Source organism: Fundulus heteroclitus, unplaced genomic scaffold (genome assembly GCF_011125445.2).
Source record: "Fundulus heteroclitus isolate FHET01 unplaced genomic scaffold, MU-UCD_Fhet_4.1 scaffold_47, whole genome shotgun sequence".
NCBI lineage: Eukaryota > Metazoa > Chordata > Actinopteri > Cyprinodontiformes > Fundulidae > Fundulus > Fundulus heteroclitus.
This window is the reverse complement of record NW_023396890.1, coordinates 2,554,568-2,574,819: the sequence shown is the minus strand read 5'-3', so window position 1 is coordinate 2,574,819 and position 20,252 is coordinate 2,554,568. Positions and strand designations below refer to the sequence as shown.

Sequence of the window (20,252 nt, the reverse complement as noted above, 5' to 3'; positions counted from 1 at the left end):
ACCTCCTGCCCTCATAATGCCGTGTGATTAAATATTTATGTGCAGAAGTCCCAGGATTGATCAAAGCACACTGGATCCGTCGGCGCTGAGGTTATTTCAGGGCTGGCTTCCCGGCTCAGACGCTGCTTTGTGTGGAGAGAGGAAGCAGCGGCTGGGCCGGCTGCAGCAGGCGGGTTATAGACCTATAAGAGTAACTCAAGACGCTGCTCTTAAGCCCACAGACTGCTCTGATTAATAGAAGCTGCTCAGCAACACACAAGTCATTAAAAGTGCCAGTAGGCATTGTTCTTTGCCTTCCCTGGTTCTCTGCGTCTCTTCCCTCGGCTACACGTCGTTTGTCACCGCAGGACGAGCGAGACACCTAATCAGAGACACGCCGTAATGGAGCCTTAGCTCCCGTAGCACCTTATTTTTACTTCTTAATGAACAGCGAGCGCTTTGGTTCTGGTGTGTTATCTAGAACAGAGTAATGGGATTCTCTGAGAAACTTTTCCTCCTGCAGGATTTAAGTTGTTCTCCTCGTCTCGCTTTCTCAGGGCTTGGAGGTGATCGAGTCGACCAACCTGAAGTATTTCACCAAGGAGATGACGGCCGAGTTCTACGCTCTCAAGGGCATGTTCCTGGCTCAGATCAACAAGTACGTCCCGCTGCTGTCCTGCTGTCCTGCTGCTGTCCCGCTGCTGTCCCGCTGCTGTCCCGCTGCTGTCCTCCTGCTGTCCTGCTGCTGTCCTGCTGTCCTGCTGCCGTCCTGCTGCTGTCCTGCTGTCCTCCTGCTGTCCTGCCTCTGTCCTGCTTTAGCCTGAGCTGCCAGGCTCCCTCCTCCTGTCTGTTGCAGCGGGACGTCACCGCTACCTGCTGCTGTCTAACAGGGAAATCACTGCGATGACGACGTAAAACCAGGAAAACAGTGAAACTCTCTGTACCGATCCAACATCCTGAGTTTATCTTCTCTCTGATGGTTCGCTGTGAAGTTTAAACTAAAACCATCACAGCATCTTCACTTTATAACTTAATCCCATCTAACCTCTGCGCTCAGATTAAACTAGTGTTAGTTTAAAGCAGCACCGCTTTTAACCACTAGGGGCGCTAGACCTGGAAGTTGCAGGTCTAGCGCCCCTGTAGGCCGCTGGCAGCACTGCGTCCCTCTGGAATCTGATAGCAGGGCAGGTGGAGAAGTTCTGGCGTCACTAGCAAAGAAACTTTCTCCCGTTTCTATTCAGTCCTACATCAGAGACCCTGATCAGGTAAGTGTCATACCTGTTGTTACCTGACTGGGTCATGTGACCTGCAGAGGCCACCCTCTGAGGTTTCAGAGGCGGGTTTCTGAGAAGATCTCTGAGCATCAGTATGAGCCACATGCTGCACATTGACCTGAAAAATCATTTCCTGTACCTCAACCTAAGCTGCTAATTGGCTCCACCCCATTCGGCCATTTTTGTAGTCTTCTGGGTGATGAACTACAGATGGCTGCTCCACTCGTAGCTCCAGCTTCCTCCAGCTTGGGCTTCCACCTCGCCCTGAAATTAGCGGCTTTGTGAGGGCAGAACACTGATTGGAGTCCATGACTTTGTTAAGCAGCCGTGCAGCAAATGCTGCGACATAATAAACTGAATAATCTGACCCAGCCAGAACAGAAAGACGTCCTGGTCAGACTACAGTCAGGCTCCAAGATCACAACCAGATGGATTTAGGGCTTAAAAGGTGGATTTTGCAGGATATGTGCCTTTGAATTAAGCTGTTTAGTCTGGTGACACTGAGAGCCTCTACCAAACGTTTGGTCCCTCCAGTCTGTCCTCCAGTCTGTCCTCCATGCCTCCGTCTCTGGACGCTTGGTCTCACCAGCAGCCAGGAACCTCCTCTGACTGCAGCCTCTCTGTTTAATGACACAGTAGCAGTTGTGGGCGCCCATCATCTTTGACGTGACACGGGGTCCTGGGGGTGAGAGACAAATTGAGGCGGGCTTATTAAATGTATATGCAGCTCAATAATTAACTGGAGGCAATTTACTGGAATCTCTGGGATCAGCAGAACTCGCCTCCACCTCGCTGGGGTTTACTGCAGTCATTAAGTTTCAGAGTTAACCGCGGCGCCGTGTGTGTGAGCTCGCTGGGATCGTTCAATTAAACGGGTGTCAGTCTGCGGGGGGCCGCCTGGACCCGGCAGCAGAAACTCTTAATGTACTCCAACAGTCAGAGAACCCATTAAGCTACGCTGCCGGTTCTGGATCCCACAGCAATCAGGCTCCCGTTTCCTATCACATCCACCAGGCATCCCATAATGCCGCGCTCTAAGCGCTTGGTTTGGGAGACGATCTCCTGGGTCCGTCTCCTGGTTCTGACTGCAGAAGGTCAGAACCGGGTCGGCTGAAAGGTTCCTCCTGGTTCAGCCCAGAGCTTTATTCACATTTCTCTACAGATGTTAATGATTTAACTGGACCAGTCAGAACCTGAGCTGATCCAACAGAACGTCCCTGGTTCTGACCCGCTAGATGTTAGCAGCCAATCATTCAGGAGGAAACCAGGACGCCATGAAGGAAGACCCTGGAACTCCATCCAGAACTTTCTGGGGTCCGCTCCAGAGTGGACCGGTTCTCAGCCAGAGGCCACAGTAGTATCCAAATAAAAAGGTAATTTACCTGTAGCCAGGGTTCTGTGTGGAGCGGCGCCGGTCATGTGACCGCTGACCCACTGGACCAGGGTTCTTCTCATCCTGGTGGAAGTCCAAAAGTCCACATGCTGACTTTGCTTCAGTGAATGAAAGGTTAGATCAGGCTGAGGTCCAGCAGGAACCAGAGAAGCAGCTGCAGGTTCTGGGTTCGACTCACCGGCCGCTCTGCCCTAAGCTCCGCCCCCTGCCCCCCAAGCCCCGCCCCTGCCCCCTAAGCTCCGCCCTCTGTTCTGCCCTAAGCTCCGCCCTCTGCTCCTGCCTAAGCCCCGCCCTCTCTCTCTTCTGTTTTATTTTCCTATATTTTAATCATGTAAAGCACTTTGCATTGTCTCTGTACTGAATTGTGCTATATAAATAAATTTGCCTTGCCTTGCCTTGCCTTGCCTTGCCTCTCTGACCCGCCTCCCTCCCTCCTGCAGGTCCGAGGAGGCCAACAAGGCGTTCTCTGCGGCGGTCCAGATGCACGACGTGCTGGTGAAGGCCTGGGCCATGTGGGGGGACTACCTGGAGAACATCTTCGTGAAGGACCGGCAGCTCCACCTGGGCGTGTCCGCCATCACCTGCTACCTGCACGCCTGCCGCCACCAGAACGAGAGCAAGTCCCGCAAGTACCTGGCAAAGGTCAGTGGGCCGTAGCCTCCGTGTTCTCTCACTAACGGGTTCCTGGACCGGACCGTCCCCATCAGAACCACCAACACCGCCTCCAGGTTCTGGTCTTCAGGGAAAGTTCTGGTCCGGTCCAAACCTCTGCTGTCTGATAGTCGACTGCTCTTCACCTCTGGATGATCAGAAAGAGATTTACTTCCCCCATTCATTCATTCATTTATTCATCATTCATTTATTCATCCATCATTCATTCATCCATCCATTCATCATTTATTCATCCATCAGTCATCCATTCATCCATCATTCATTCATTCATTCATCCATCATTCATTCATCCATCCATTCATCATTTATTCATCCATCAGTCATCCATTCATCCATCATTCATTCATTCATTCATCATTCATTCATCCATCCATTCATCATTTATTCATCCATCAGTCATCCATTCATCCATCATTCATTCATTCATTCATTTATTCATTCATCCATCAGTCATTCATTCATCCATCATTCATTCATTCATCCATCCATCATCCTTTCATTCATTCATCCATCATCCATCCATCATTCATCCATCCATCATTCATTCATCCATCCTTTCATCATTCATCCACCCATCATTCATTCATCCTTTCATTCATTCATCCATCCATCCTTTCATTCATTCATCCATCAGTCATTCATCTTTTCATTCATCCATCCATCATTCATCCATCCATCATTCATCCACCCATCATTCATTCATCCATCCATCATTCATCCATCCATCCTTTCATCATTCATCCACCCATCATTCATTCATCCTTTCATTCATTCATCCATCAGTCATTCATCCTTTAATTCATTCATCCATCATTCATTCATCCATCCATCATTCATTCATCCTTTCATCCATCCATCATCCATCCATCATCCTTTCATTCATTCATCCATCCATCATTCATCCATCCATCATTCATTCATCCATCATCCATCCATCCATCATTCATTCATTCATCATCCATCATACATTCATTCATCCATCCATTCATCCATTTATTCATCCATCATCCATCCATCCATCATTCATCCATTCATCCATCATTCATTCATCCATCATTCATTCATCCATCATTCATCCATTCATCCATCATTCATTCATCCATCATTCATTCATCCATCATTCATCCATTCATCATCTTGCTCCACCACCTCTGCTGGTGACTGCAGTGAGATGTTAGAACCTGCTCTGTGGACCTTCCTGCTGGTGGAGTGGGTTTCTGTGTGTGTCTGTCCCCCCCCCCCCCCCCCCCCCCCCCCCCCCAACATGTGGAAGAGGAGCCCGGCGGCGCCTTGGTGCCTCGTTTAGCTGATCCGAGGCTCCCCCCCCCAGCAGGGATGAATGGATGAATGTGGTCATGGTGGACACGCTGCTGCTGCAGCTGCTGACCAGCTGGCTTCTCCCTGCAGGTGCTGTGGCTGCTCAGCTTCGATGACAAGAACACGCTGGCGGACGCCGTGGACAAGTACTGCATAGGCGTCCCCCCCCTGCAGTGGCTGGCCTGGATCCCCCAGCTCCTCACCTGCCTGGTGGGGTCAGAGGGCAAACCCCTGCTCAACCTCATCAGCCAGGTGAGCCACATGTTCCCCGCGTCTCACATCTGGCTCTGCTTCTTAGTCCTCATCTTTCTAATCTGGATTAATTAGAATAAATTCTCTCTCTCCTGCTTCCTGTTTTCCAGCCATTCACGTTCTCTCTCTGTGCTTTTACAGCGATTTATAGGCTTTCACTGCTCTCTGGTGAATTGGCTTTTAAATTATTTGTTCAAGAAATGATTATAAAGTTAATATTGCGCGCATCCGCACTGCGGGAACCGAGCTAGTAATTAAAGCCAGGACTAATTTGCTTTGCCTAATGGAGTATTATTTCCGCACAATTTGAAGAGGGTGATCTTCAAAGAGTGGCGTGCGATGACAAACAGCTTCCTCTGAGCAGAGCTGCAGCTCTGAGGCGGCTCTGAGCCCAGAGAGGATCATGGGACACCAGGAGATCAGCGCTAGCTGCCGCTCTTCCTCACTCTTCATCACTCTTCCTCAGTCTTCCTCCGTCTTTGTTTTTATGCTGCCGTTAACTCTGGGAGGGGCTTCATGCTTCAGTGTTAGCGTTTAAAGCCCCGTATAAACCTGGACTATAAGTCGCTCCACAATGTCAGTCAAAAATGCATCATAAAGAGGAAAAAAACATACATAATTTGCATTTATTTAGAAATTTATTTCACACAATCCAACACTAAAAACTGACATTTAATCTGGATAAATTAACCAGCTGCATCTACAAGCAGCTGAGTAACCTGGGACGTACCTGAGAGCTGTAAGCTAGCGCTAGCTGCTGTTAGCTTCACGGTCCAGTAACGGTTCTGTCTCAGTCTGCTCCAGCCATCGCTCTGCTGCCTTAATCCACACTGAAACATATAAACGTGTTTTCAGTCTGTGTTGTTTATAAGTTAATGTTTTAATTAATTTATAAGTGCTACAGGAGCAGCATATAGTTTCCACATGACTACAGCCCCCTCTTGTGGCTGCAGGTGGTAATATTTACTCCTTGGTTCATGTTGTTCAGAATGATTTATCATTTAAATTTAATATATAAGTCTCACCTGACAAAAAAAGTGCAACTTATAGTCTGGAAAACACGGTGGTTTGTTCCTGTCATCAAACTTTAAGAAAGCAGCAGCCAAATACTTTTTATCTTGGTCAGATTTAAAAGAATAAAAAACACTTGAAACATTTATTTCTTCATATTATACTTTTTCTTACGTCTTGTTTTTCTTTAGTCTGTTTAATGTGTTTTAAAATGAAAATGATTGGATGTGTGGGCTATCAGGGTTAGGGTGTGTTCTGATGATGTCCCACAGGGGGCGCCGTGGCGCCGCCCACTCTGATGCACGTCAGCGCCTTCATGAAGCTGACGTAGCTCAGCCACGGAGACGCTTTCTGCCGTGAAATCGATAACTATTAAAAACACTTAGCTGTGTTTTTTCAGCAGGAGCTTCTAGATCATTTAGATCTATGACCTGCTTACAGTCAGAGTTATAAATCAGAATCTGTTATTAGAAGCTTTCTGCCACGTCAGTAACACTTTGATTAAAAGGTACAGTTTACCTGCTAAACATCACGTTTATTAGCATTTTTAGCATATTGATATTTGTTAATGTTTTTTCAGAACCAGTAGAGAAAAAGGTAATAAAGTACAACATTAAACTCTTTATATTGTGATAATCCTTTAATCACAATAAATATAGTTATAGAAATATTTCCCAATAATAACTAATAGCCTCTCTAACTCACATAATTAAACTGGCTGCTAAGGTGGGTTACTCTTTTAATTCCTGGTGTCTCTCAGGTTTTCCTGCCACTGTGGGGCAGCCAGACTCACCATGTTGTGACTGGACTCCCTAAAATGGTGAAAACTTGTAAACCTTAAATAATAACTGCACGTCTGAAGCTGCTAACTCTGCAGATTAGTTGGAATTGAAGCTTTAGCAGCTTCAGTGAAACCTGAAGACCAGGAAGTTAGCGGCGGTTAGCTCCGCCCACTCGTCCTTTAACAGCTGAAGGGTAAAAGGTTGACACCTTTTCCTCCTCGTAGAGAATAAAACACATTCTGATTCATGACATTCTGTTTCTCTCCTGCTCGCCTGAATTATTTAGCGTTGCTCTGCGGCGGCGGGGTGTTTAAAAAACGTATGTTGAAATATTGATGAAGGTGAAGAGGAGCGCCGGGGGGCAGGCGGGGAGATGAATCAGAAGTTAGCTGAGGATCTCAGCACCTGCACCTGTCTGCCTCCCTCATCCTCCATAAAATGAGACATTTCTCATCTTCATTAGCGTGATGATCTGGTGTGCCTCCTCTTCCTCGCTGCCTCCTTCATCATTAATGAAGCTGTTAGCTGCCACATGAAACTCCCCTTTCCTCTCGTTTCCACGTTGCCTTCACCTCCAGATTCCCTCTGATTCCCGACCGTCTCCTCTTCCTCTGAAAGGCCGAGGAAGAGGAGACGTTCAGAGGAGACTGACACCGGGTCATCGATGGGTCAGAACTGATTAAAATAGACAAAACACTGACGAGCTAACAGGCAAATAAGATGGTTGAAGATTAAATCATTTAAAATAATGGAAAAATAAAAAGGAATGGAGCCTTTTGCCAGAATCAGGTTGTTCTCATTGGATGGGAGATTGTCCATTAATGGATAATTGGATAATTGGTTGGTCCAGACTGCAGCAGCCAATCAGGAGAGAGGATCATCAGGCTGCTCTCTGGGCTCCTGGCTGACGGTGACGTTTGTCCTCCTCTGTCTGCCAGGTGGGGCGCGTGTATCCGCAGGCCGTGTACTTCCCCATCCGCACCCTTTACCTGACTCTGAAGATCGAGCAGAGGGAGCGCTACAAGAGTGGTGAGTCGGTCCGCTTGGTGCTTTAGAAACTGGTGGTTCTGCAGGACAAAGCGGTTCCTTGTATCTGCTCCTGGTTAGCTTCATGCTCTGCTCTTCTCTGCCTCAGATTCTTCTGGACAGCAGCAGCCCAGTTCTGTGGGGGCCCAGCCTCACTCGGGGGCGTCTGACCCGGGTCCGATCCGGGCCACGGCCCCCATGTGGCGCTGCAGCCGCATCATGCACATGCAGCGGGAGCTGCACCCGACCCTGCTCTCCTCCCTGGAGGGCATCGTGGACCAGATGGTGTGGTTCAGAGAGAACTGGCATGAAGAGGTGAGTAGAGCCAGGCTGGGGCGGTGTGTGGCAGCAGGAGCCCTGGCGGTTCTACCTGGTTCTGGTTCTGATCAGTCTCTCTCCATGCAGGTGCTGCGGCAGCTGCAGCAGGGTCTGGCTAAATGCTACTCGGTGGCCTTTGAGAAGAGCGGCGCCGTGTCCGACGCCAAGATCACGCCCCACACGCTCAACTTCGTGAAGAAGCTGGTGAGCACCTTTGGCGTGGGCTTGGAGAACGTCTCCAACGTGTCCACCATGTTCTCCAGCGCCGCCTCGGAGTCGCTGGCCCGCCGGGCCCAGGCCACGGCGCAGGACCCCGTCTTCCAGAAGATGAAGGGCCAGTTTACCACAGGTGGGGTTCAGTCGTGTTGCTTTAACCTGCAGCCTTTACCTCACTGCTGCAGGTCTGTAGTTCAATTCCTCACAGGCCCAAGGGCTCGTCTACAGACAGAAATCAGCTTCAGGTATTCCCAAAGATCCTCTGATGGTCCGGCCTTTGACTAGGCCTTTCTGAACGCTTCTGTAAACCGTCACGCTGCAGAAGCTTGCAGTTCCTGTTTTAAACAGTAGAGGCCGCTGCAGAGTGCTGGTTTCAACAGTCTGCAGCAGAAGAAGTAATATTTCCACATATTTCCCTCTACCCACAGTTTGCATTAGGGAGTCATTGCTCAACAGTGAACAATGATTTAACTTCACCAGAAAAAATAAACTTGCTTCTATGTCAATCATTTCATCGAATTTAAAACGCAACCACAGCTAGTAAAACAAGATGGCCGCCCTGCCATAGTAAACAATAAAAATATAACTAAGTAGTTGTTTTGCACAATGAGCTGTAAAACAGGCTTCACAGGTGGAACTTTAAACTAACTTAAAAGTAAATTAATCAATTAAAGTCCCTCATTTTATGGTATAAATTTTTCCTCTTTAGAATATTTGACAAAATATTCTCCTAAACATATATTCAGCATCGCTGAGGAATGCAACATAAAATCCAGGTTTTCCACAAATGAAACCTTAACTTGTGAATTTGAATTGATTAGATGGATTTGTGCATTATGTGCATTTAGCAGTAAATATTAACCTCAGGGTTCTGTGCAGAACTTTAAACCTTTATGTTTGTCTCTGACGGCCTCCTCTGCATTAGATTTAAACATTTTAAACCAGCCCGTTTAGTGTGAAACACTTTCACTAAAACTAACAGAAACATCTACTAACGTTTCTCTTGCTTCTGTAAATCACTTTTATTTTTCTCTCTGAATAATCTCAGGTGTGTCCTCCATCCTTCCTGTGCTGCGGCTCCAGCAGGGCAGGTGCTCTTTGACTGGAGCCAATCCCCTCTGAGGCGTTCTTCTCCAAACAATCATCCTGTGTTTGTTGCCCAGGTGCTTTGCTACGCTACATCAGGGCGTAGGTCCACAGCTCCACGGCTCACTGGACCCGGTTAAACGGGTCGTCAGAACCGCCTCAGCTTCCAACCTTCACTGCTTTCCTGCAGGCTGATGATTAACCTCTGAAATGATGCATCTGCGTTCTCCTCAGTCCTTATAAACAGTTTTCTCTGGAACCAGACAAGAAATGTACCCAGAGCGGTTCTGCTGCCAGAGCTGAGTGAGAAATGTGGGTTCTGGAAGAACCTGGGTCCAGGCCGGGCTCAGCACCACTAACCAGGGTGATCTCAGCAGATGCTGCAGATGCTGCAGATGCTGCCAGCTGTGCTGGTGCAGCCGGGCGTCACGGCGGCGCCGGCGGCCCGCCTCGCTGCAGCGGTCCCACGGCGGCGCAGTCAGAACCACACAGAGCTTCCAGAGCGGAACAAACGGGTTTAGCGAGCAGCCGGGCTCACGTTGCTGCTCCGTGTTAGCGGCTCACTCGCCTTCACGGGGTTTGTGGGCTGGAAAATGTGGGTTTATGTGAGCACACATAACATTTGGCAGCAGGGAGGCATTCAAATCCAATTAGGGAGAATGCTCTTTGCATGACTTACTGTTTTAGCCGGAGATCACATCAGACACTGGCACAGCGCTTTCTCACTGAACTCACACTTCCTGTCTCTTTAGGTGTGAAGGCTTGTTGGCCTCCTCAGAGCGCAGCGCCTTTTATACATTTATTTATGTATAAATAAGCTCAGCGCCCAGCTGTGGCTCCTCTGCAGCACTCAGGAAGCTCTGGGTTAGGGAGACCCCAGCAGGAGGCTGTAGGACCTCTGGTCCCTGATCTCTGATCTCTGGTCCCTGATCTCTGGTATCTGGTCTCTGATCTCTGATCTCTGGTCTCTGGTCTCTGGTCTCTGATCTCTGATCTCTGGTCTCTGTTCTCTGGTCTCTGTTCTCTGGTCTCTGATTTCTGATCTCTGGTCTCTGGTCTCTGTTCTCTGATCTCTGGTCTCTGATCTCTGATCTCTGGTCTCTGATCTCTGGTCTCTGTTCTCTGTTCTCTGGTCTCTGGTCTCTGTTCTCTGGTCTCTGTTCTCTGGTCTCTGGTCTCTGGTCTCTGGTCTCTGATCTCTGGTCTCTGATCTCTGATCTCTGGTCTCTGATTTCTGATCCCTGGTCTCTGGTCTCTGGTCTCTGATTTCTGATCTCTGGTCTCTGGTCTCTGTTCTCTGATCTCTGGTCTCTGATCTCTGATCTCTGGTCTCTGATCTCTGGTCTCTGTTCTCTGGTCTCTGTTCTCTGGTCTCTGGTCTCTGGTCTCTGTTCTCTGGTCTCTGATCTCTGATTTCTGGTCTCTGATCTCTGGTCTCTGGTCTCTGATCTCTGGTCTCTGGTCTCTGGTCTCTGATCTCTGGTCTCTGGTCTCTGGTCTCTGGTCTCTCCGTCCAGCAGCAGGATGACAGGATGTGACGGCGGTGCTAGAGCGGCGTTTTGCTCTGGCTGGGCTTAAATGCTTGAATTAGGCCTATTAGGGATCATGTGGTGTCAGGCTGACAGGTCCAGGAGTTACAGCCTGCAGCCGTTTACCTCTGATCTATGTCTGATTTCTGATCTCTGGTCTCTGGTCTCTGATCTCTGGTCTCTGTTCTCTGATCTCTGGTCTCTGTTCTCTGGTCTCTGTTCTCTGGTCTCTGTTCTCTGGTCTCTGGTCTCTGGTCTCTGATCTCTGGTCTCTGGTCCCTGGTCTCTGATCTCTGATCTCTGGTCTCTGGTCTCTGGTCCCTGGTCCCTGGTCTCTGATCTCTGATCTCTGGTCTCTGGTCTCTGATCTCTGGTCTCTGATCTCTGGTCTCTGATCTCTGGTCTCTGGTCCCTGGTCTCTGATCTCTGATCTCTGGTCTCTGGTCTCTGATCTCTGGTCTCTGATCTCTGATCTCTGATCTCTGGTCTCTGGTCTCTGATCTCTGATCTCTGGTCTCTGATCTCTGATCTCTGATCTCTGGTCTCTGATCTCTGGTCTCTGGTCTCTGGTCTCTGATCTCTGGTCTCTGATCTCTGATCTCTGGTCTCTGATCTCTGGTCTCTGGTCTCTGGTCCCTGATCTCTGGTCTCTGGTCTCTCCGTCCAGCAGCAGGATGACAGGACGTGACGGCGGTGCTAGAGCGGCGTTTTGCTCTGGCTGGGCTTAAATGCTTGAATTAGGCCTATCAGGGATCATGTGGTGTCAGGCTGACAGGTGCAGGAGTTACAGCCTGCAGCCGTTTACCTCTGATCTATGTCTGAATTCTACATTTCCTCACACGTCTGAAAGGACAGAGCGTCTTTGTGCGTTTTCTATTCGCCAGCGTTTTATCAACTGTAATGGTTGTCCGGCTGCAATTTCACTGGAGCCGTTTCAATTTGACTTCCAGCACCAGGCAGGTGAATCTCTGAGGGGAACATTGGCTGTTTTAAAGGCTTATTTAAAGTATTAGGAGGTCTCACTCTGGCAGAAATTGCGCTGAAATAGGAGACGTTGTCGGTCTGTGTGCACCGAGCCGTTTCTCTTTAGGTTACAGAGATCTTGTGTGAAAAGCAGCTTAATGCACGTTGCTGTACTTTTGTTGTTATCATGCACATCATCACAATACGCTGGATGAGAGTCTGGGTTTATAGCTGAATCACATTTTATTTCTAAAGCATTTTACTGCCTGCACAGAGTGCTGCACAGAGCTAAAAATAGTGATAAATGTGTAAATCAGCTGTATGTATCAGTGTAATTCAGTTTACAGTTTAAAAGGGTGAGAAAACAGCTGCTGGGACCTGAAGGAGCCTCCAGCCTGCAGACCAACAGCAGAACAGCCTTTCAGGCCCAGCTGCTGTCCTAATGTGGCCTTTTAATCTCTTTATGGCTTGACTCCTCGGTTTCAGCTGCTAAGACTGTGGCGTTGGTTAGAAACGCTGCTAATGCTGCCTGCACACGGCGGGGGTGAAGGGAAGCAGCTGAAAGTCCCATTTTCTGCTTATAGTCCATGTTTATTTACCTGCGCTGCAGCAGAAATGTTTCCTGCAGAGACTATTTTCAGAAACCTGTCCTCCTCTCACTAACTCCTCCCCTCGGTTCCTGACGAAAGTAAAATCGCTCCTTCCTCCTTATTCCGTTTGAGACAACGACCTGTTTCTGTTAATAACAGGAAGCCATCACGTGGATGTCCAAATATGGTCACAGCTTTCCGTTTTTTGAGGGTGTGGCGTTCTTATTCAGAGGGTGTGACTTAGTAATTAGGGGTGTGGCTTTCTCATTAGGGACGTGGCATTCTAAGTTAGAGGGTGTGGTTTTCTCAAGTTAAAAGCCGTGGCTTAGTAATCAGGGGAGTGCCTTTCTCATTGAGGCGTGGATTTCTAAGTTGGAAGGCATGGCTTAGTAATTATGGGCGTGGCTTAGTGATCAGGGGCGTGGCTTTCTAAGTTAGAAGGTGTGGTTTAATAATCAGGGGCGTGGCTAAGTGGTCAGGGGCGTGGCTTTCTCGTTAGGGCAGATCTTTCTAATTTAGGGGCGTGGCTTTCTCATCAGGGCGTGGCTTAGTAATTAGGGGCGTGGCTTTCTCATCAGGGCGTGGCTTAGTGATCAGGGGCGTGGCTTTCTAAGTTAGAAGGTGTGGTTTAATAATCAGGGGCGTGGCTAAGTGGTCAGGGGCGTGGCTTTCTCGTTAGGGCGGATCTTTCTCATTTAGGGGTGTGGCTTTCTCATCAGGGCGTGGCTTAGTAATTAGGGGCGTGGCTTTCTCATCAGGGCGTGGCTTAGTAATTAGGGCGTGTCTTAATAATTCAGAGTGCGTGGCTTTCAGCTGCAGCTGCTGCTGAATCCATCATACTGAAGCAGAAAACCAGGAAATCAGACTCCCTCTGACTGCATGAGGATCATCAGATTTCTTTCAAAGCTTGTGTTTGATTCCATGTTATTAAATGTTCAGTCACAACCAGTTAAAGGCTGTTTTACCTCATTTCTCAGCAGACATTGATGAATATAAATGTTGCTGTCGCTCTAACGGCCGCCTCACGTTGCTCCAACAGACTTTGACTTCAGCGTTCCCGGCTCCATGAAGCTCCACAACCTGATCTCCAAGTTAAAGAAGTGGATCAAGATCCTGGAGGCCAAGACCAAGCAGCTGCCCAAGTTCTTCCTCATCGAGGAGAAGTGCCGCTTCCTGAGCAACTTCTCCGCCCAGACCGCTGAGGTGGAGATCCCCGGAGAGTTCCTGATGCCCAAACCCACGCACTACTACATCAAGATCGCCAGGTGAGGAGACGCCATGCAGGTTGGTTACGTCTGAAGCTGCAAACCTTTAAATGCCCCCCCCCCCTCCTCCAGGTTCATGCCCAGAGTGGAAATCGTGCAGAAACACAACACAGCAGCGCGCCGTCTCTACATCCGGGGCCACAACGGAAAGATCTACCCCTACCTGGTGATGAACGACGCCTGCCTGACCGAGTCCCGCCGAGAGGAGCGGGTCCTCCAGCTGCTGCGCCTCCTCAACCCCTGCCTGGAGAAGAGGAAGGAGACCACCAAGAGGCACCTCTTCTTCACCGGTACGAGCCCTCAGGTTGCTCACCTGTGGTCCGGGTCTCTGCACAGGTTCTGGCCTGGTTCTGAAGGTTTAGGTCTCTGCCTCATCGTCCTCCTCCTCCTCCTCCTCCTCCTCCTCCTCCTCCTCTTCCTCCCCCAGTGCCCCGGGTGGTGGCGGTGTCTCCTCAGATGCGGCTGGTGGAGGACAACCCGTCGTCGCTGTCGCTGGTGGAGATCTACAAGCAGCGGTGCGCCAAGAAGGGCATCGAGCACGACAACCCCATCTCCCGCTACTACGACCGCCTGGCCACGGTGCAGGCCAGGGGCACGCAGGCCAGCCACCAGGTGCTGAGGGACATCCTGAAGGAGGTGCAGGGCAACATGGTGCCCCGCAGCATGCTCAGGGAGTGGGCGCTGCACACCTTCCCCCACGCCACCGACTACTGGACCTTCCGCAAGATGTTCACCATCCAGCTGGCTCTGATCGGCCTGGCCGAGTTCATGCTGCACCTGAACAGGCTCAACCCCGAGATGCTGCAGATCGCTCAGGTAGGACGCGCTCACCTGGTGGGGACGCGCTCACCTGGTGGGACGCGCTCACCTGGTGGACGACGCGCTCACCTGGTGTAGGACGCGCTCACCTGGTGGACGACGCGCTCACCTGGTGTAGGACGCGCTCACCTGGTGGACGACGCGCTCACCTGGTGGAGGACGCGCTCACCTGGTGGAGGACGCGCTCACCAGGTGAGCACGTCCACCAGGTGAGCACGTCCACCAGGTGAGCACGTCACCTGGTGGACGACGCGCTCACCTGGTGGACGTGCTCACCTGGTGGACGACGCGCTCACCTGGTGGACGTGCTCACCTGGTGGACGTGCTCACCTGGTGGAGGACGCGCTCACCTGGTGGACGACGCGCTCACCTGGTGGACGACGTGCTCACCTGGTGGACGACGTGCTCACCTGGTGGACGTGCTCACCTGGTGGACGTGCTCACCTGGTGGACGACGCGCTCACCTGGTGTAGGACGCGCTCACCTGGTGGACGACGCGCTCACCTGGTGGACGACGCGCTCACCTGGTGGGGACGCGCTCACCTGGTGGGGACGCGCTCACCTGGTGGACGACGCGCTCACCTGGTGGACGACGCGCTCACCTGGTGTAGGACGTGCTCACCTGGTGGGGACGCGCTCACCTGGTGGACGACGTGCTCACCTGGTGTAGGACACGCTCACCTGGTGGACGACGCGCTCACCTGGTGGACGACGCGCTCACCTGGTGGACGACGCGCTCACCTGGTGGACGACGCGCTCACCTGGTGTAGGACGCGCTCACCTGGTGGAGGACGCGCTCACCTGGTGTAGGACGCGCTCACCTGGTGGACGACGCGCTCACCTGGTGGGGACGCGCTCACCTGGTGGGGACGCGCTCACCTGGTGGACGACGCGCTCACCTGGTGGACGACGCGCTCACCTGGTGGACGACGTGCTCACCTGGTGGACGTGCTCACCTGGTGGACGACGTGCTCACCTGGTGTAGGACACGCTCACCTGGTGGACGACGCGCTCACCTGGTGGACGACGCGCTCACCTGGTGGACGACGCGCTCACCTGGTGGACGACGCGCTCACCTGGTGTAGGACGCGCTCACCTGGTGGAGGACGCGCTCACCTGGTGTAGGACGCGCTCACCTGGTGGACGACGCGCTCACCTGGTGGGGACGCGCTCACCTGGTGGGGACGCGCTCACCTGGTGGACGACGCGCTCACCTGGTGGACGACGCGCTCACCTGGTGTAGGACGCGCTCACCTGGTGGACGACGCGCTCACCTGGTGGACGACGCGCTCACCTGGTGGACGACGCGCTCACCTGGTGGACGACGCGCTCACCTGGTGGACGACGCGCTCACCTGGTGGACGACGTGCTCACCTGGTGGACGTGCTCACCTGGTGGAGGACGCGCTCACCTGGTGGACGACGCGCTCACCTGGTGGACGACGTGCTCACCTGGTGGACGTGCTCACCTGGTGGAGGACGCGCTCACCTGGTGGACGACGCGCTCACCTGGTGGACGACGCGCTCACCTGGTGGGGACGCGCTCACCTGGTGGAGGACGCGCTCACCTGGTGGACGACGCGCTCACCTGGTGGACGACGCGCTCACCTGGTGGACGTGCTCACCTGGTGGACGACGCGCTCACCTGGTGGACGTGCTCACCTGGTGGACGCGCTCACCTGGTGGACGACGCGCTCACCTGGTGGACGACGCGCTCACCTGGTGGACGACGCGCTCACCTGGTGGGGACGCGCTCACCTGGTGGAGGACGCGCTCACCTGGTGGAGGACGCGCTCACCTGGTGGGGACGCGCTCACCTGGTGGACGACGCGCTCACCTGGTGGACGTGCTCACCTGGTGGACGCGCTCACCTGGTGGACGACGCGCTCACCTGGTGGACGACGCGCTCACCTGGTGGGGACGCGCTCACCTGGTGGACGACGCGCTCACCTGGTGTAGGACGCGCTCACCTGGTGTAGGACGCGCTCACCTGGTGGACGACGCGCTCACCTGGTGTAGGACGCGCTCACCTGGTGGACGACGCGCTCACCTGGTGGAGGACGCGCTCACCTGGTGTAGGACGCGCTCACCTGGTGTAGGACGCGCTCACCTGGTGGGGACGCGCTCACCTGGTGGAGGACGCGCTCACCTGGTGGAGGACGCGCTCACCTGGTGGGGACGCGCTCACCTGGTGGACGACGCGCTCACCTGGTGGACGTGCTCACCTGGTGGACGCGCTCACCTGGTGGACGACGCGCTCACCTGGTGGACGACGCGCTCACCTGGTGGGGACGCGCTCACCTGGTGGACGACGCGCTCACCTGGTGTAGGACGCGCTCACCTGGTGTAGGACGCGCTCACCTGGTGGACGACGCGCTCACCTGGTGGAGGACGCGCTCACCTGGTGTAGGACGCGCTCACCTGGTGGACGACGCGCTCACCTGGTGGAGGACGCGCTCACCTGGTGGAGGACGCGCTCACCTGGTGGGGACGCGCTCACCTGGTGGGGGACGCGCTCACCTGGTGGAGGACGCGCTCACCTGGTGGAGGACGCGCTCACCTGGTGGAGGACGCGCTCACCTGGTGGAGGACGCGCTCACCTGGTGGGGGACGCGCTCACCTGGTGGGGACGCGCTCACCTGGTGGGGGACGCGCTCACCTGGTGGAGGACGCGCTCACCTGGTGGAGGACACGCTCACCTGGTGGAGGACACGCTCACCTGGTGGACGACGTGCTCACCTGGTAGGACGCGCTCACCTGGTGGACGACGTGCTCACCTGGTAGGACGCGCTCACCTGGTGGAGGACACGCTCACCTGGTGGACGACGTGCTCACCTGGTAGGACGTGCTCACCTGGTAGGACGCGCTCACCTGGTGGACGACGCGCTCACCTGGTGTAGGACGCGCTCACCTGGTGGACGACACGCTCACCTGGTGGACGACGCGCTCACCTGGTGGACGGGGGGGGGGGGGGGGGCGGTCAGTCAGCGTCTGCTTCCTGGTTCTTCAGGACGAGGCGTCAGTCTCTGGTCTGATCTTTACTGAGCTTATCAGAACCTCCTGGACCCGCTGCCCCCCCCGGGCCTCTGCAGAACCTCACCTGGAGGGGTGGAGGTCCAGGAGGCCAACCAGGGGAGTCGGGTCGACCCGGTTCTGGTCTCCATGTTGCTGCTGACAGCAGAGGAGGAGGAACCTTCAAGCTGAAGCTCCTTAGAAGATCTCAGGCTGTAGTGGAGCTGCTGACCTCCTCCTTCTTCTTCTCTTTCTTTTCTTTCTTCTTCTTCTTCTCCTCTAACCTCCATTTTCTTCTTCTTCTCCTCTAACCTCCATCCTTCTTCTCTTTCTTCTTCTCCTCCTCCTTCTTCTTCTGCTCTGACCTCCTTCCTCCCCATCTTCTCCTCCATCAGGACACGGGAAAGCTGAACGTCTCCTACTTCCGCTTCGACATCAACGACGCCACCGGCGACCTGGACGCTAACCGGCCGGTTCCGTTCCGCCTGACTCCAAACATCTCAGAGTTCCTGACCACCATCGGCGTGTCGGGGCCGCTCACCGCCTCCATGATCGCCGTGGCCCGATGCTTCGCCCAGCCCAACTTCAAGGTGAGCCGCCATCCTTCCCTCAGACTTTGACTAGGCCAGTTTAACCTTTTTAATTTAGCTTCATTTCAGACGAGGAACAAAACAATCAATGCTTCTGCTCTGCACCCATTTTAGAAATTAAAGGACTTCTGAAGGCAGGTGTTGGATTTTCTTTCAGGGATCAAAGATTTTTATTTATTTACCAGAAAAGTCCATTTAAATTAATAATCTCTTTTTTAAGGGATGTTACACAGAACATCACAGTTTAAACCAAAGCGGTTCCTTTACCTTCCAGTCTTTGTGTGAATGGTTCCCTGCTGTGGCAGCAGAACCCTGAAGCCTCAGCAGAACGTCAGACGCTTTGGGTTGAATAAATTCACAGATACGAGGGCAGCAGACGTATTATAGCCTCATAAATGATAATAAATAAATGAGTCTGCAGAGCCGGCTCACATGTCTGTAAAGTTCACCGTGATTCCAGAGTTAAACCTCAGTGATGAGCCGCTAATGAACCAGCAGGTAAATCACTGTGATCCACAATGGGTGCAAAAATGCTCTTTGCACTGAAAGAAAAACATATTTCTGAAATAAAAACCTGTTTCAGAACCAAATGTTCAACATATCCTTTAAAACTAAGATCAGTTAAGATACCTAGATACCTCTGAAAAGAGACAACTGGAGAATTATCTGCAGATTTCTCTGAATATAACGTTAACTTGCTCTTATGAGCGTTTACAGTCAGTCCAGTTATAGAAATGTGTGTTAAAAGCATTTAGTAACGCAGAGACACTGATACTAGATAAATATAAATATATCATCAGATCATCAGCATAGAATGGTTCTTAGACGGTAAAACAGCCTTCAGTCACTGACAGAATATTAGAATTAATGTTTAATTTAATAAATATTGGGCCCCATCAGTGAGATAATTACTGATGATTGGTCCGTATTTCTCTCCGTTAGAGAAGTCTGAAGTAGAACGGACCTCATGCTTCATGTCTGGAAGCAGAGCATCAGCTGTAGCTCCTCAGGATGCTAGGTCCAGTCCCACAGTCTGTCCCCTGAAGGGAACCAAATGTTCTAGAAGGTTCTGCAGGTTCTGACGGCTCGGTCTCTGGCAGGTGGACGGCATCCTGAAGGCGGTGCTGCGTGACGAGATCATCGCGTGGCACAAGAAGACCCAGGAGGACACGTCGGTACCGCTGTCGCCGGCGGGTCAGCCGGAGAACATGGACTCCCAGCAGCTGGTGGCGCTGGTCCAGAAGGCGGTGACGGCCATCGTTACCCGCCTTCACAACCTGGCCCAGTTCGAGGGGGGGGAGAGTAAAGTCAACACGCTGGTGGCTGCAGCCAACAGCCTGGACAACCTGTGCCGCATGGACCCGGCCTGGCACCCCTGGCTCTGAGGCCCGGTCCGGTACGGCCCGACCCGGTACGGCCCGGTTCCTCTGAGCGGACTTCTGCTTGTATTTATTTCTGTTGTTGTTTTGCAGGAAGCGCAGAAACGTGTAAATAGTTTATTTCTACTGATCCGCCAGACGAGGAATATTTTGGTTCTGGTCTGAAATCATGTGGAGAACTTCCTGCTCCACGCTCCTGGTTCTGGCCCGGTTTACAGGCCCGGTCTCTCCTGTGCAGAAACGTTTTGTTGTAATAAAGTTTTTATCAGAGCGTCGGGTTTTCTGCTGTGGTTCTGGTGCCGCTGGGGTTTGGGTCATGATGCACATTTCAGCCCAGAGTGGTTCCGTCTGGAGCTCCTAGAACCTGCTGGACCCGCCCAGCCCGTCTCGGTTCTGTCTCTGTTTGGGTCCGTGTCACCAAGGCATCAACGCTCAGAACCGACGGAACCGGAAACAGAACGGGTTTTCCTTTTTCTATATTTTAAAACTTCAAAATAATAAAAGAACCAAAAAACTGAACCGGGTCACAGCTTGAAATGGACCCTGGTTCTGAAAAGACAGGATGGTGAGCAAACCGCTAGATGAGCCAGCTTAACCTTCATCTCTGCCGTTTGGGTCGGCCGGTACCAGATGATTCTGCAGGAGGTTCTGAATGGACCGGACCAGACCCGTTAGAGGCGCTGCTCCATGTTTTTCCACACAGGAAAATGGTTCTGAAAACCCGCAGAAGTTATTTCTGGGTCGGATCGCAAGAAGAACAGAATCTGGTCCATTTCCCGT

The 20,252-nt window shown here is 52.3% G+C and overlaps 1 protein-coding gene across 1 annotated transcript in view; it reads left to right on the top strand.

Moving 5' to 3' along the window:
• LOC105929276 (transformation/transcription domain-associated protein) overlaps nucleotides 1-19,746 on the top strand; it is a 76,767-nt gene extending 57,021 nt beyond the window's left edge. The window contains exons 61-71 of the mRNA XM_036132049.1: nucleotides 537-637; nucleotides 3,087-3,288; nucleotides 4,726-4,887; nucleotides 7,619-7,709; nucleotides 7,816-8,021; nucleotides 8,112-8,373; nucleotides 13,448-13,673; nucleotides 13,746-13,963; nucleotides 14,101-14,489; nucleotides 17,899-18,093; nucleotides 19,194-19,746. Of these exons, the coding sequence (XP_035987942.1) occupies nucleotides 537-637; nucleotides 3,087-3,288; nucleotides 4,726-4,887; nucleotides 7,619-7,709; nucleotides 7,816-8,021; nucleotides 8,112-8,373; nucleotides 13,448-13,673; nucleotides 13,746-13,963; nucleotides 14,101-14,489; nucleotides 17,899-18,093; nucleotides 19,194-19,478 (2,337 nt within the window). The 3' untranslated portion in view covers nucleotides 19,479-19,746. The remainder of the gene's footprint in view (nucleotides 1-536; nucleotides 638-3,086; nucleotides 3,289-4,725; nucleotides 4,888-7,618; nucleotides 7,710-7,815; nucleotides 8,022-8,111; nucleotides 8,374-13,447; nucleotides 13,674-13,745; nucleotides 13,964-14,100; nucleotides 14,490-17,898; nucleotides 18,094-19,193) is intronic.
• Nucleotides 19,747-20,252: the final 506 nt, after the last annotated feature.